Below are 16,435 nucleotides of genomic sequence, written 5' to 3'. Positions count from 1 at the left end.
TGTTTGACAACATTCCACAGAGTCCTACCAGTAATTGTCCTCATTTGTCTTACCAAAGTGCGACACCTTGCATTTATCTGAATTGAACTGCATCTGTCATCCCACTGGCAATCTAATACTGTAGAACTGTTCCTGAATTTAAAGAATTCTGAAACATTTTGGAAGAAATAAAACCAATGCATGAACCACCTGACTTACTGACTCCTTTTAAGAGGCTCTGATGAAGTTCATCAGGACTCAGTGGCTTAGTTTGCAACTAGGACATTTTCCTCAGCACTACTTACCTGTTGATTGCAATTTTCCAGAGTTCCTCACTTCCTCTTAGTTCATATTTTAACGGCTATTTCTGGGATTTTACTTGTACCTCTCTAGTGAAGACTAATGCACAGCACACATTCACCAAATCTGCTTCCAGCTCCTTTTCCACTAGTAATTCTCAGGCTCACTTTCCATAGGAAAAAGACTCCCGGTGATAACTTTTAAAAAGCATTTATAGGCACACACCACATTTCTGGTTAGCTTTCTCTCAAACTCTATTTTTCCTTCTTGATTAATCTTTTAGTCATTCTTTGTTCTTATATTTGTCCAATCTTTCTGACCTGTCACCTGTCTCTGCTTTTTAAGTTTGATTCTAATTTGATACAAGTCTGATACTAGAAATTTCCATGAATCTGAACTCTAGTTTTTAATCCTTGTACTAATGGGAATCGTTTCTATCTATATACTTTGCCCAGTGCCCTCATGATTTTAAATACCTCTGTCAGATCCCCACAACCTTATCCAAAGCAAACAATCCTGAACAAACCCCAACTTTTCTAATCTATGTAACTAGTCCCAAGGATGACAAACGATTCTCATGGATCGTATCTGCACCCTGGCTCATGTCTGTCTCTCCTTCCTAAAGTGTGCAGCCTAGAACTGGTCATAATGTTACAGTTGAGACTGAACCAGTGTTTTATGCGAGTTGATTGTAACTGTTTTGCTGTTTGTAATTGTTGCCTCTATTTATAGAGTCCAGGATCTTGTGTGTTTTATTAATCTCTCACTCAACCTCTCCGGCTAGCATCACTGGTTTGTGCACACCTATCCCCATATCCTTCTGCTTCTGCATCCTGTTTGGAAATATATCCTTTATGTTGTCTCTTTGCATTGTTCTTATCATAGCAAGTTATTTTACACTTATGCATTTAGTCATGCCCTTGTCCTCCTATTTCAGCAACTTGTCTGCATTTAAGTCCTACGCTGTCTTGTAGGTTACAGTACTTCTGAACTTTGTATTAGCAACAAATATTGAACTGTGGCCCATGTCTACGTGGGTTTCCAGCGGGTGCTCCGGTTTCCTCCCACAGTCCAAAGATGTGCAGGTTAGGTGGGTTGGCTGTGATAAGTCAACCATCATGTCCAGGATTGTGTAGACGAGGTGGGTTAGCCATGGGGAATGCAGATTTATAGGGGTAGGGGGTGGGTTTGGGTGGGATGCTCTTCAGAGGGTTGGTATGGACCTGATTGGCTGAATGGCCTGCTTCCACACTGTAAGCACTCTATGAAAAAAGACACTTGCTATTAAACAGTCTATTTTTACATTTCTGACTAACTTCCTCTCATGCGACAATTTAGTTAACCTGATTAAACCTTTTTGTCATTCTTTTAGGACTGAGATAAAGGAAAACTTTTCTCTTAAGGTTGTGTAATGATTTGGAGGTTCCGGTATTGGACTGGAATGTGCAAAGTTAAAAATCACACAACACCAGGTTATAGTCCAACAGGTTTATTCTGACGCATTAGCTTTTGGAGTATAAGAGTTTGTCTTACAATCTTATGAAGATGATGAAGGAGCAGCGCTCCTAAAGGTAGTGCTTCCAAATAAATCTGTTGGACTACAACCTGGTGTTGTGAGATTTCTAAGGTTGTGTAACATTGCAATAATGTCTGTTGAGGTGGAGGTCACTAAATATTTTTAAGGGTAAGGGAGTGTCTAGTGGGGGCAGATGGTGGTTCTGTGGTAGTGCTATTGGACTCGTAATATAGAGACCCAGCCTAATGTTCTGGGGATATTAGTTCAAATCTTACCAAGGAATTTGAATTCAATAAAATTCTGAGCTGAAAATCTAGCTTGATATCAACCATGTAGCCACTGATGATTATTGTAAAACTCACCAAGTTCTTTAATATCCTTTTAGGGAAGGAAATTTCCTATTTTAGCCTGGTGTTATCTATCTCAGACTGCAAAGCAATGGGCACCATTGGGCAATAGGTGCTGGCTTGCAGCAGTACCGACGTCCCATAAATAAAAAGAAGTCAAAGGTAATCAAGGAGAGATGAGAACGTGGAACTCGGAACTCATTTTATTGTGGAGCAGGTTGAAGGACCAAATTGCTCACTTCTGGTTTTAATTCATTTTTTTTTAGATTAGATTACTTACAGTGTGGAAACAGGCCCTTCGGCCCAGCAAGTCCACACCGCCCCGCCGAAGCGCAACCCACCCATACCCCTACATTTACCCCTTAACTAACACTACGGGCAATTTAGCATGGCCAATTCACCTGACCTGCACATCTTTTGGACTGTGGGAGGAAACCGGAGCACCCAGAGAAAACCCACGCAAACACGGGAAGAACGTGCAAACTCCACACAGTCAGTCGCCTGAGGCGGGAATTGAACCCGGGTCTCCGGCGCTGTGAGGCAGCAGTGCTAACCACTGTGCCACCGTGCCGCCCACTGTGCCACCGTGCCGCCCATTTGTTGGGGTTGTTGTTGCAGGCATTGGAATATTTATAGTTTACCAAGAGCAAATAACTTGATAACATTGTTTTGTTGTGCGTGTTTCAACAGAATTATTTTTGGTGGGTTATTTTTGGATTGTATTAATCTGTAAACCTTAAATCCTCATCGAGCCAGAAAGCAGCTGATGTTCTGTGCCTAATCAGGTTTTGATGACTGTTATTTAATTCATTCAGATGAATCCCCTTAACTTTGATGATAAATGGAATTAAGTGGAATTTGTTTTGAATAGTCTTGATATTAATTAATTAATACTTTAAAAAAAAATATTTTCAGCTTGAAAATTTCATAGTCTAGTGTGAAACAAGCTCTCTTAAATTGACTAATGAGCCTTCCTTTTTTTATACAGGACAAACTAAAGGCAAGCTGGAGCCCATGGACACCATCTTTGTTAAACAGGTTAAAGAAGGTGGACCAGCGCATGGAGCTGGATTATGTACAGGTACTAAGATGCTCGTTTAAGAACACAGTTCATGAAATGAGTGTTATGCACTGGGCTTTTAGAAATGTTGAGTCAGTTTCATATTTAAAGCCATAGCTAGAGCATACAGAATATGGAGTCATAGAGGTGTACAGCATGGAAACAGATCCTTCGGTCCAACCCGTCCACACCGACCAGATATCCCAACCCAATCGCCAGGACCCTGCCCATATCCCTCCAAACCCTTCCTATTCTTATACCCATTCAAATGTCTTTTAAATGTTGCAATTGTACCAGCCTCCACCACTTCCTCTGGCAGCTCATTCCATACTTTGAGGAAGCATTGCGGCTCCTGTTCTGTATTCCTAAGATATATTCCCTGAGCGGCAGGTCATATCTAATGATACTGTAGTTGTGCTGGCTGTTGCATAAAGGTAGTCATGCAAAATTTATTTCCTCTACCTGAATGTCTTTTTAACCAAACTCTTACTATGTATAAATCCATTTATTGCTTCTCACGTTTTCAAGAGTACCATTTTCTATTCCTGGAATTCATCATTTTTCATTGGGTTTGACACATCATTTGGCTTTTTAATGGCCTGAATCATAGAGCGAACAGTGTTCTGATGTAGGATGTGGGATTTAGGTTGTCACTTAGGATTTAGGAGTGCACTCTCTGCACTCTGAAATTTGTAGTTTGCAAGTGGTATTTGCATCAATGTTTGAGCTTACTGTTTAAAAAAAGACCAGGGTACTGTGTTGCCCATTGTGGGGAACTGGTTGCGACCCCCTGTCAGTTCCAGGGGGGCTGCTCAGTGAAATCCTTAGGCCCCCACTATGCCTTCCTGGTAATGAGGTCCTTGCCAGTCGCCATCCTGCCCTCTGAAAGTTACCGGCCGGTCGGTAGACTCATGCGGTGACTAATGTTTCAGTTCCATTGTGACAACACAAACAAAAGGTGTAGAGAAGACAGGATCATATCGTGAGTGGAGGCAATGTGCGAGGGAGGGTAGGAGGGTTAGAAGCAAAGTCTTTCAGCAGTGTTGGTAACAAGGAAACGTAGGTCAGTTCTTCTGCCTTCTGACTTAATCCCAGGGAAATTTTGTTGCTGATGAGACATTGTTTCAGGACCTCCTTCACAATTAAATGAGCCTAACTGCCATGTTTCATGCTCTGACAGGCTCCATTGAATCTAGCCCAATAATTTGGAGCTTTCATAATTTCCAAAAACAGCTTTTCAAAAAACGCACTTTTGAATTCAAGTTGCAATGAGTGTCCCTTGCATTTTTGCATTCCTTTAGAAATGGCTTTAAAATGCCCTGGACCTGACCAAGTTGAAATGAGTGTGATAAGTTTTTACTGATTATGCCTCTTTACAAGCATTTGAGGGAGTTTCAAGACAAAGGTACTGGTGCAGGTTTTCAAGTTAATAAAGTGCATTAATTTTGTTCAGAAACTGACTGTGCAGTAAAGTTAGGAGAATGATCCTAAAGGTTTTTTCAAAGTAATTTTCAGTGAGGGTATGCATTATCCAGGATGCTGCTTAGCATGATGCAGGGTGCAATATGTATTTTTTAAGAGGCCTTTGTGAGGCTTTTTCGAATGACACATTTTTGATTTCAGTAACTTAAGTTTTGGCTATCAGAGTTTTTTCTTTCATTCTCACCTAATTTACTAGGTATGCAGTCACAGGTTAATACCCTCTGAATTTGTGATTACTTGTTAGATATTTGAAACATTGTTTGAATCATCTACTCCTGTTCTAATCAAGTCTGTTTTGCCACTCACTTAGATCATGGCTGATTATCTATGTTAATAACACTTTCCCTTAATTTTATTAATCTCAAGAAATCAATTGATTTCTGTCTTGAACAAGCTCAGTGTTTGAGCTTTATCGCCGTCTGGTATGAGGAATTCTAGGATTCACCATTCTCCAAGTGAAGAAATTCCTGTTCATCTCAGTCTTAATCTCAGGAAAAAAAGGATATCATTTATGTTCCCTGATTTTAGATTTGCCAGACAATGGAAACATCGTATCAACATCCACCCTGTCATGGTCTATAAGAGTTCTGTTGGTTTGAATGAGTTACCCACCTTCTGTCTACCCACTCTTGGGGATGTAGACCCAGGATCCTTAAGCTCTCTTCATAAAACAATCTGGTGAATTTCTCTTATGCTCCCTATATGGCAGGTATATCCTTTCTTAAATAAGGGGACCAAAACCATAAGGAATGCAGCAGATGAGGTTTCAGCAAACTCCATATATAACTGCAGTAAGACATCTTCCTGCCTGTACTCGATCTCTTGGCAATGAAGGCCAGCACACCATATGCTAATTGTTTGCACCTCATGAACAAAGGCATCCAGGTCACTTTGGGCATATACACTTTCTGATCTCTTGCCATTTTAGAAATATTCTGCTTTTCTGTTTTTTTCTCCTAAATTAGTATGTTCCATCTGTCATGTGCTAGTCCATTCACTTAGCCTATCTGAAGTCTTCCTGAAAGTCGTCTTGCATCCTCCTCTAAACTTGTGTTCTTACCCAGTTTGCTGTCACCGTCAAATTTGAAACTAAAACAACTGGTCCCCATATCCAATTCATTTATATAGCTTGTGATTAACTGTAAACTTAGCAATTTTCCTTATGACATCCAACTTGTAATAGCTTGCTATATTGAGTAATCAGTTTATTCCTTCTCTCTTCTTTCAGTCCATTAACCAATCCACACTAAAATAGAACAAAGAACTGTGGATGCTGAGGATCTGAAGCAGAAACAAAAATTGCTGGAGTTACTGTGCAGAGAAAGCAGTATTAATGTTTCAATTCCAGTGACATCTCTGAAGAAGCTTTATTCGACTCAATACGTTAACTCTGTTTTCTCACCACAGATATTGTCAAAGTTTCTTCAACTTTTCTGATTTTCTTTCAATCCATACTAATATGGTTTTCCCAGTCTCATGTACTCTAATTTTATTCACTGCGATCTCATCATTCCTGATGAAGGGCTTATGCCTGAAACATCGATTTTCCTGCTCCTCGGATGCTGCATGACCTGCTGTGCTTTTCCAGTGCCACACTCTTCGACTTTTATGAAAAGCCATCTGAAAAATCCAAATACACTGCATTCTTTTGTCAGCGTGACAGGTAGTATCCTAAAAACAAACTCCTATCAAGTTTTTCAACCATGATTTTCCTTTTTATAAGTCTGCTCAATCTAACTTTCCAAACCTACTGTCTGGTTATCGCATTTTTTAATAATTGATTCTCACATTTTTCGAAGTGCTGATATCAAACTGACAGTCCTATTGTTCTTCACTCTCCCCTTTCTTCTCTACAATGGAATTCACTATCACAGAAAATGGCTGAGGCAAAAACATTGTGTTTTTCAAGGACGCAGTATATACAGCTCTTGTGGCTAAAGGGATATGAGGAGGGCAGTATTAGGATATTGAGTTTGATTATTAGCCATGAATGGCAGAACAGGCTCAAGGGGTCAAGTGGCCTACTCTTGCTCCTATCTACTACATTATACATAAATAGTTACATTTTCTTTCCACTTGCACTTCTCAGCCCCTAGGAAACATTCCAGAATCTAATGATTATTTGTTTGTTTGTAAAGAACTTGAATATTGTTTGAAGGAAAAAGCCACATCTTGTCACAACTTTTCACCTTGCATTCATCAGGGCAATTTGCAAGACTTGCAAGATAAAGAGCCACAACAATGTATCTATTTTTAAGCAATGAGCTGAATAATTTTGAAAGCTAACAACCAATCCATATACCAGTTCTCCATCCACCACCTTCAATGTTATAGGACTGAATTGGTCTAGTGATTTTATCAACTTGGTTCAGTACTCTTCACGAATATTAATTTCTTTTAATTCCTCAATTTCACAGCGCCTGTGTTTTTCTAGTATTTGAGATGTTTCCTTTATCTTCTGTGAAAACAAAAGCAAAGTTACTGTTTAATGTAGTGTTTCATCAGTAGCGAATAGCCTACCAAGGAGATTAGTCCCAGTTCTAGTAAGATGCAGTTTATCCATCGTGTACAGGTCCTACTTGCCCTTTAACTGAGCAGAAAACCTCACAAAAATTGCTCCACATTTATTCTTCAGCCACATGGTCAATCGCTGAGTTCTCCCATTTCTATGCTCACTAGGCCATTAGACTAGAAGTAAAGATTAATGCTTTAGATGTCCTGCTTTCATTACTACCTACTCAAAATTAGCTTTAGGGGCCTCATTCAACTGATCTCTCGATATTCGCCAGAAGAATACCCAGCAGCAACTCTGAGACATCCTTTGTTCTGGTGCCAGGAAAGTAACAGACCATAGCTGAAAATGTGTTGCTGGAAAAGCGCAGCAGGTCAGGCAGCATCCAAGGAACAGGAGAATCGACATTTCGACTTTCCTCATACCTGAAGAAGGGCTTATGCCCGGAACGTTGATTCTCCTGTTCCTTGGATGCTGCCTGACCTGCTGCGCTTTTCCAGCAACACATTTTCAGCTCTGATCTCCAGCATCTGCAGCCCTCACTTTCTCTCAAAGTAACAGACCATCTTGGAGTTATCGAGTCATTCAGCCTGAGAGTCAAAAAAGCTTGTCCATTCCCCTAACTAATGAATCCTCTGTCATTACTCCGCTTGTCTGTTTCTTTCTCCCTTCCTGTACAGCTGAGCAACTTGGCTTTGACTGCACTCCTCTGACGATCCAATATGCTCACTCCAGTAGCCAAAATGACAAACCGCTGAGCAAGCAGAAACTAACAGGATTCCTGCATCAGGACTGGCACATGGAATTTAATTTACATAAATGTAAGGTGCTGCATCTTGGAAAAGCAAATCAGGGCAGGACTTAAACACTTAATGGGAACATCTTGGGGAGTGTTGCTGAACAAAGCGACCTTGGAGTGCCGGTTCATTGTTCCTTGAAAGTGGAGTTGCAGGTAGGTAGATTAGTGAAGGAGGAGTTTGGTATGCTTACCTTTATTGGTTAGAGCATTGAGTATAGGAGTTGGGAGGTCATGTTGCGGCTGTACAGGACATTGATTAGGCCACTTTTGGAATACTGCATGCAATTCTGATCTCCCTCCTTTGGAAGGATGTTGTGAAACTTGAAAGGGTTCAGAAAAGATTTACAAGGATGTTGCCAGGGTTGGAGGATTTGAGCTATAGGGAGAAGATAAGTAAGCTGAAACTGTTTTCCCTGAAGTGTTGGAGGCTAAGGAGTGACCTTAGAGGTTTATAAAATCATGAGGGGCATGGATTGGGTTGGGGGAGTTCTGAATTAGAGGGCATAGGTTTAGTGTGAGATGGGAAAGATTTAAAAGGGAGCTAAAGGGCAGCGTTTAAATGCAGAGAGTAATGTGTGTATGGAATGTGCTGCCAGAGGAAGTGGTGGAGGCTGGTACAATTACAACATTTAAAAAGCTCTGGATGAGTATATGAATTTGAAGAGTTTAGAGGATTATGGGCCAAATGCTGGCAAATGGGACGATTCAGATATTTGGTTGGCATGGACAAGTTGGACCAAAGGGCCTGTTTCCGTGCTGTGCATCTCTATGACCTACCTGGTTTTCTTGGACTACCTAGCAGTTACCCATTTCACTTCTACCACCATGTTCTTAGCCTGTGGTGTGACCAGCTACCTGAGCATGCTGTCCATGTAGCTGTCTGCCTCTTGAATTTCTGCAGCTCGTGACACTTGCTGCACAAGTGGTCAGCTGCGTAAGAGCACAACAGCCCAGATGCTACAGAAAACAATCCATGGGTTAACTATATTTTACTTCGCTTACTTATCGAACAGCCACATGAACTATCAACAGTTGCTTCAGTTTTGAGTCAGTTTCTCTGTAGCTACCAGGACATATACTAGTAGTAGGTAAGGCAGATGAACTTAGGGCTTGGATTGGGAATATGATGTTATTGCTATTACTGAGACTTGGTTGAGGGAAGGGCATGATTGGTAACTAAATATCCCAAGATATTTCAAGCTGGATCAAGAGGGAGGTAAAAGGGGTGGAGGAGTTGCATTACTGATCAAAGAAGATATCACAGCTGTGCTGAAGGAGGGCATTATGGAGGACTCAAGCAGTGAGGCAATATGGGCTGAGCTTAGAAATAGGAAGGACGCGGTAACGATGTTGGGGCTGTACTACATGTCTCTGAATAGTGAATGTGAGATAGGGATACAAATATGTAAACAGATCATGGAAAGATAAAGGAGCAACAGGGTGGTGGTAATGGGTGATTTTAATTTTCCCAACATTGACTGGGATTCACTTAGTGTTATAGGTATGGATGGAGCAGAATTTGTAAAGAGCATCCAGAGGGTTTTCTAGACCAGTATGTAAATAGTCAAAGTCTGGAAGGGGCCATACTGGACCTGGTGTTGGGGAATTAGCACGGCCAGGTGTTTGAAGTTACAGTAGGGGATTACTTTGGGAATAGTGACCACAATTTCATAAGTTTTAGATTACTCACAGACAAAGGCGAGAGTGGTCCGAAAGGAAGAGTGCTAAATTGGGGAAGGCCAACTATAATAATATTCGGCAGGAGCTGGGAAATGTAGATTGGGAGCAGCTGTTGGAAGGGAAATCCACGTTCGAAATGTGGGAGGCTTTTAAACAGAGGTTGATTAGAGTTCAGAATAGATATGTTCCTGTGAAAATTTGTTTTATTTCAAAAATATACTTTATTCATAAGATATTTTGATGGTCTGCACAGTTGGTCATGCCATGCATACGTAAACATTCCATTCCTTTGCATACAGAGATCAGAATTTATCATTTGTATATACAGGTCTCTATGTTTATCAATCATATGTCCATACATTTAGCTGAGGCGTCAGCAGAGCCCAAATGACTGTGTGGGCCCCCTGTTCTTCTTAGACAGGCAGATGTTACACGGTGGTCTTTCCCCACCGCGCCTTGGCGGCAGCTGCCCCAAGCTTCAGCGTGTCCCTCAACACGTAGTCCTGGACCTTGGAATGTGCCAGTCTGCAACACTCAGTCGGGGTCAATTCCTTCAGCTGGAAAATCAACAGGTTTTGGACCGCCCAGAGAGCGTCCTTCACCGAGTTGATGATCCTCCAGGCACAGTTGATGTTCGTCTCTGTGTACGTCCCGGGGAACAGACCGTAGAGCACGGAGTCCCGCATCACGGCGCTGCTCGGGACGAACCTCGACAAACACCACTGCATTCCTCTCCAGACTTCTGCGTAGGCACGTTCCAGAATGAGGTGTGTGACAGTCTCGTTCCCCCCGCAGCCACTTCGAGGGCAGTGTGCGGTGCGGCTGAGAGTCCGGGCGTGCATAAAGGATCTCACAGGCAGAGCCCTTCTCACCACCAGCCAAGCCATGTCTTGGTGCTTATTGGAAAGTTCTGGCGATGAGGCATTCTGCCAAATGGCTTTGACAGTCTGCTCAGGGAACATCTTGATAGGATCCACCATCTCCTTTTATCGAAGGGTTTCAAGGACACTACGTGCTGACCACTTCCTGATGGACTTGTGGTCAAAGATGTTTTTCTTCATAAACCTCTCCACGAAGGACAGGTGATACGGAACAGTCCAACTACTCGGAGCGTTCCACGGCAGCGAGGCCAGGCCCATACTTCACAACACCGGGGACAGGTAGAACCTCAGTACGTAGTGACACTTGGTGTTTGTGTACTGGGGATCCACGCACAGCTTGATGCAGCCACACACAAAGGTGGCCATCAGGGTGAGGGTGGCATTGGGTGTATTTTTTCCCCCGCTGCCCAAATCTTTATACATTGAGTCCCTTCGGACCCGGTCCATCTTTGATCTCCATATAAATTAGAAGATGGCCCGGGTGACTGCAGCGACACAGGTTCTGGGAATAGACCAGACCTGTGCCACATATAACAGCAGTGACAGTGCCTCACACCTGATGACCAGGTTTTTTTTCCGTGATGGAGAGCGAATGTCGCTTCCATCTGCCCAATTTCTGCCTCACTTTGCTGATATGCTCCTCCCAAGACTTAGCGCATGCCCCAACCCCCCCCGAACTAAATACCCAACACCTTCAGGTGGTCGGTCCTGACAGTGAAGGGGATCGCGGATTGGTCGGCCCAGTTCCCAAAGAGCATGGCCTCGCTCTTGCCTCGGTTTACCTTGGCCCCCCGAGGCCCATTCGAACTGGTCACATATGCATAGGAGTCTGTGCATGGACAGCAGATCTGAGCAGGAAACGGCGACGTCATCTATGTACAGGGAGGTCTTAACCTACAGGCCCCTGCTGCCAGGAATAGTCACCCCTCTCAGGCTCGCATCCTTCCTGATGGACTTGGCAAATGGCTCCATGCAGCACACAAACAAGGCAGGAGAGAGAAGGCAGCCCTGCCTGACTCCAAATCTGACTGGGAAGCTATCTGATTCCCACCCATTGATTGAGACTGCGCTGACACTGTTGGTGTAGAGCAGTCTGATCCAGTTGCAGATTCCCTCCCCAAAGCCCATTTTGGAGAGAACATCTCTCATATATGTGTGTGATATCCTGTCAAAGACTTTCTCCTGGTCCAAGCTGATCAGGTAGGTGTCCAACCTTCTGTCCTGCACGTAGGTGATTGTATCCCTGAGGTATGTGAGACTCTCAGTGATCTTCCGGTACAGCACAGTTTGGTCAGGGTGAATCAACGACCCCAGAGCAGACCTGACCCGGTTGGCGATTACCTTTGACAAAATTTTATAATCCGCATTCAATAGTGAGATTGGTTTCCAATTTCTGAGTTCCTCCCTCTCCCCCTTCCGCTTGTAGATGAGGGTGATGATGCCTTTCCTCATGGATTCACTCATGCTACCTGCCAGAAGCATACTGACATACACCTCCAGCAGGTCCTGGCCAATCAAGTCCCACAGAGAGGAATAGAGGTCGACCGGTAAGCCGTCGCTTCCGGGAGTTTTATTCTTTTGGAAGGACTGTAGGGTCTTGGTCAGCTCATCCAGAGATAGCGGCTGGTCCAGCCTCTCCCATGTTCTGTCGTCTAAGACCTCTGATAGAGGACAGGACCAACTGGGAGGCCGCGTTGTCGGTTGGCTTCGCGTCATACAGACTGGTATGGAAGGATTTGCTGATCCTCATGACGTTAGCCTGAGATGATGATATTGAGCCATCTTCTTCCTTCAGGCTGCTGAGCATGGAGCTCTCTTTGTGCACCTTCTGGAAGAAGAAACGTGAGCACGTCTCGTCCTGCTCCACGGAGCGGACCCTGGACCGGAAGATTATGTTGGAGGCCTCTGAGGCAAAGAGCGAGGCTTGCTGGCCCTTCACCTCCTTGAGGTCCTCCGTGACATCGACTCCCATCGTTTGCAGCAGGAGCAGGTTCTGCATACTTTCCTGAAGCTGGGACAGTTTTCCCCGCCTCTCCTTCCTGTGAAAATGAGGAATAGAAATGTCAAGATTAGGGAACCAAGGATAACAGGTGAAATTGTGAAGCTAGCTAAGAGGAAAAAAGGATGCATACATAAGGTCTGGTGACTGAAGACAGATGAAGCTCTGGAAGAATAAAAGGAACATAGGACCAATCTGAAATGAGGAATTAGAGCGCTAAAAGTGATCATGAGATATCCTTAGTGAGCAGGGTTAAGGAAAATCCCAAAACCTTTTATTTATATGTAAGGAGCATGAGGGTAACTAGGGAAAGGATTGGCCCACTCAAGGACAAAGGAGGAAAGATCTGCGTGGAGTCAGAGAAAATGGGTGAGATTCTTAATGAGTACTTTGCATTGGTATTCACTGAGAGGGACATGGCGGATATTGAGGTGAGGGATAGATCTTTGATTACTCTAGGTCAAGTTGACATAAGGAGGGAGGAGGTGTTGGGTATTCTAAAAGGCATTAAGGTGGACAAGTCCCCAGGTCAGGATGGGATCTATCCCAGGTTACTGAGGGAAGCGAGAGGGGAAATAGCTGGGGCTTTAACAGATATCTTCGCAGCATCCTTGAACACAGGGGAGATCCCGGAGGACTGGAGAATTGTTAAAGTTGTCCCCTTGTTTAAGAAGGGTAGCAGGGATACTCCCAAGTAATTGCAAACCTGTGAGCCTGATGTCAGTGGTAGGAGAGGTGCGGGAGAAGATGCTAAGGGATAGGATCTATTCCCATTTGGAAGAAAATGGGCTTATCATTGATAGAAGCATGTTTTCTTTTGCAGGGAAGGTCATGTCTTAAACCTGATAGAATTCTTTGAAGAAGTGACAGTTGAGGGAAGAGATGTAGATATCATATACATGTACTTTCAGTAAGGCGTTTGATAAGGTTCCCCATGGTAGGCTGATGAAAGTGAAGTTGCATGTGTTCCAGCTAGAAGGATAGAGAACTGATTGAGCAACAGGAAACAGTAATAGTAGAAAAGAATTTTTCACTGTGACCAATGGTGTTCCACAGGGATCTGTACTGGGACCACTGTTGTTTGTGATATACATAAGTGATTTGGAGGAAGGTATAGGTTGCCTCATTAGCAAGTTTGGAGTAGCAGATAGTGAAGGGGACTGTCAGAGGATAGAGCAGAATATAGATTGGAGAGTTGGGCAGAGAAATGGCAAATGGAGTTCAATTCAGACAAATGCAATGCGATACATTTTGGAAGATCCAATTCAAAAGTGAACTATACAGTAAATGGAAAATTCCTGGGGAAAATTGATGTACAGAGGGATCTGGGTCCATTGTTCCCTGAAGATGGCAATGCAGATCAGTAGAGTGTTCAAGAAGGCATACAGCGTACTTTCCTTCATCGGACTAGGTATTGAGTACAAGTATTGGCAGATCATGTTACGGTTGTATAGGAGTTTGGTTTGACCACATTTGGAATACTGCAAACAGTTCTGGCTGCCACATTACCAAAAGGATGTGGATGCTTTGGAGAGGGTGCAAGGAGATTCACCAGGACGTTGCCTGATATGGAGGGTGCTAGCTGTGAGGAGAGGTTGAGTAGATTAGGATTATTTTCATTAGAAAGACAGAGGTTGGTGGGGGGAAACTGATTGAGGCCTACAAAATCATGAAAGGTGTAGACAGGGTGGATAGCAAGAGTGGTGGATTCAGTTACTAGGGGTTATAAGTTCAAAGTGAGAGGGGGAAGGTTTAGGGGGGATAAGTGTGGAAAGTTCTTCACGCAGAGGGTGGTGGGTACCTGGAATGTGTTGCCAGCGGGAGTGGTAGAGGCAGGAACCATAGCGCCATTTCAGATGTATCTAGACAGATACATGAATGGGTAGGGAGCAAACGGATACAGATCCTACAGAAAATAGGTGGCAGGTTGAGATAGAGGATCTGGATTAGTGCAGGCTTGGAGGGCCTGAAGGCATGTTCCTGTGCTGTAATTTTCTTTGTTCTTTGATGCCCAAGTAGTCAGTTGAGGTGAGTGAGAAGGCTGTCTGCCAGTAAGTTTAAGGAAAAATTGTATGTTTATTTAAATTATTCATTTACAGTATAAAGTACACTAGTGATGTGCATACCCCAGATTACATTTCTATTACTTAGTGTGTGTTTTTACATTGAACATGTGGATCTCTTGATTATCTGGAATATTTGATCAACTAGCACACTCCTGCTCCCACAGGTGCTGTTAATAGGATATCTACTGTATCTCTTTCCCTGTACATTGAATTTAAACAAGGTAATTTAACTTAGTTGAAGGTTGTGTTACCTATGTTTGACTCTTAATTTATATTTAAATTGAAAAAGACTCACCAGAATTTACATTTGGCCCTAATTCACTGTTGATTTGAACTGCAGGTCACTTGGACATAGTCTCCTGACCATGCGTTAGACTCCTTATTTTGAGGAGGGATGTTCTGTCTGTGGAGAGTGTGCAACAAAGGTTTACCAGACTGATTCCTGGGAAGACAGGACTGACGTATGAAGAGATACTGGATTGTTTAGGACTATATCCATTGAAGTTTAGAAAAATTAGGCGAGGTTTCATAGAAACCTGTAAAATTCTAACAGGACTAGACAAAGTAAATGCAGAAAGAATGTTCCTGATGACTTGGGAGTCAGAACCAAGGGTTACAGTCTAAGGACAGGGGTAGGCCAGTTAGCCATTTGAGATGAGAAATATCTTCACCCAGGGAGTGGTGTGTCTGTGGAATTCTCTGCCAAAACATTTGGTTGAGGCCAAAACATTTAATGCTTTCAAGAAGCAATTAGATACAGTTTTTAGAGCTAGAGAAATAAAGGGTTATGGGGAGAAAGCAGAAACAGAGTTCTGAGCTGGATGATCAATTTCGATAATATTGAATGGTGAAAGATAATTGAAGGGCTGAATAGCTTACTCCTCCTATTTTCTATATTACTATACGCTTTAACTGACTACAGAGGAACCTCAATTATCCAGCATTCAGTTATCAGAATTTTGGGTTGTCCGAACATGATCGTAAGGCCCCATGCTTGGCTAAACTGTGTTATACCCATTTGGTTATCTGAACAAAATACTTGTTGCTTGGATAAATAAGGTTCCTCTGTACTTGGACTCAGAAGTAGAATTCATCAGTCTCCTTGACATTTAACAGTCCTCCATTAAACTTAAAGCCACACATTAGGAAAGCATTAATTTCTTAGACACTGAAATTGGCACAAGACAATAAATGCATAAATAAAATAATTGATGCACACTTCTGCGCAGAATCATCATCCTTCTACAATCTGGCTGAAGTTAATGTGTTTCCATTGTAATAGCACAGTGCCAGAAGATTTTAAACAGCCATTTAATGCGATTTTGATTGCACCTCAGATCTCAAACCCCTTTTAGTACCATCCATTACATGATGTAGCTCCTAAACTATAGGCCGGTGAGTCTCACTTCTGTTGTGGGCAAAGTCTTAGAGAGAATTGTAAGGGATAGGATTTATGCACATCTGGATAGGAATAATGTGATCAAGGATAGTCAGCATGGTTTTGTGAAGGGCAGGTCGTGCCTCACAAACCTTATTGAATTCTTTGAAAAGGTGACGAAGGAGGTTGATGAGGGGAAAGCGGTAGATGTGGTATATATGGATTTTAGTAAGGCGTTTGATAAGGTTCCCCATGGTAGGCTACTGCAGAAAATACAGAGATATGGCATTGAGGGTGAGTTGGAGGTTTGGATTAGGAATTGGCTGGATGGAAGAAGACAGAGGGTAGTAGTTGATGGCAAAGTTTCTTCATGGAGTGCCGTCACTAGCGGTGTTCCGCAAGGATCTGTTTTGGGACCATTGCTGTTTGTCACTTT

The 16,435-nt window shown here is 42.9% G+C and overlaps 1 protein-coding gene across 3 annotated transcripts in view; it reads left to right on the top strand.

The window, feature by feature from the left end:
• The window catches only part of LOC122550041 (rho GTPase-activating protein 21-like), a 253,474-nt gene that overhangs the window by 135,283 nt on the left and 101,756 nt on the right, over nucleotides 1-16,435 (top strand). For all 3 annotated transcript variants that reach the window (XM_043690469.1, XM_043690471.1, XM_043690472.1), the window contains one exon: nucleotides 3,131-3,223. In XM_043690469.1, the coding sequence (XP_043546404.1) occupies nucleotides 3,131-3,223 (93 nt within the window). The remainder of the gene's footprint in view (nucleotides 1-3,130; nucleotides 3,224-16,435) is intronic.

This window comes from Chiloscyllium plagiosum, chromosome 5 (genome assembly GCF_004010195.1).
Source record: "Chiloscyllium plagiosum isolate BGI_BamShark_2017 chromosome 5, ASM401019v2, whole genome shotgun sequence".
NCBI lineage: Eukaryota > Metazoa > Chordata > Chondrichthyes > Orectolobiformes > Hemiscylliidae > Chiloscyllium > Chiloscyllium plagiosum.
The sequence above is the reverse complement of the archived record's forward strand: the minus strand, read 5'-3'. Positions and strand labels throughout refer to the sequence as shown.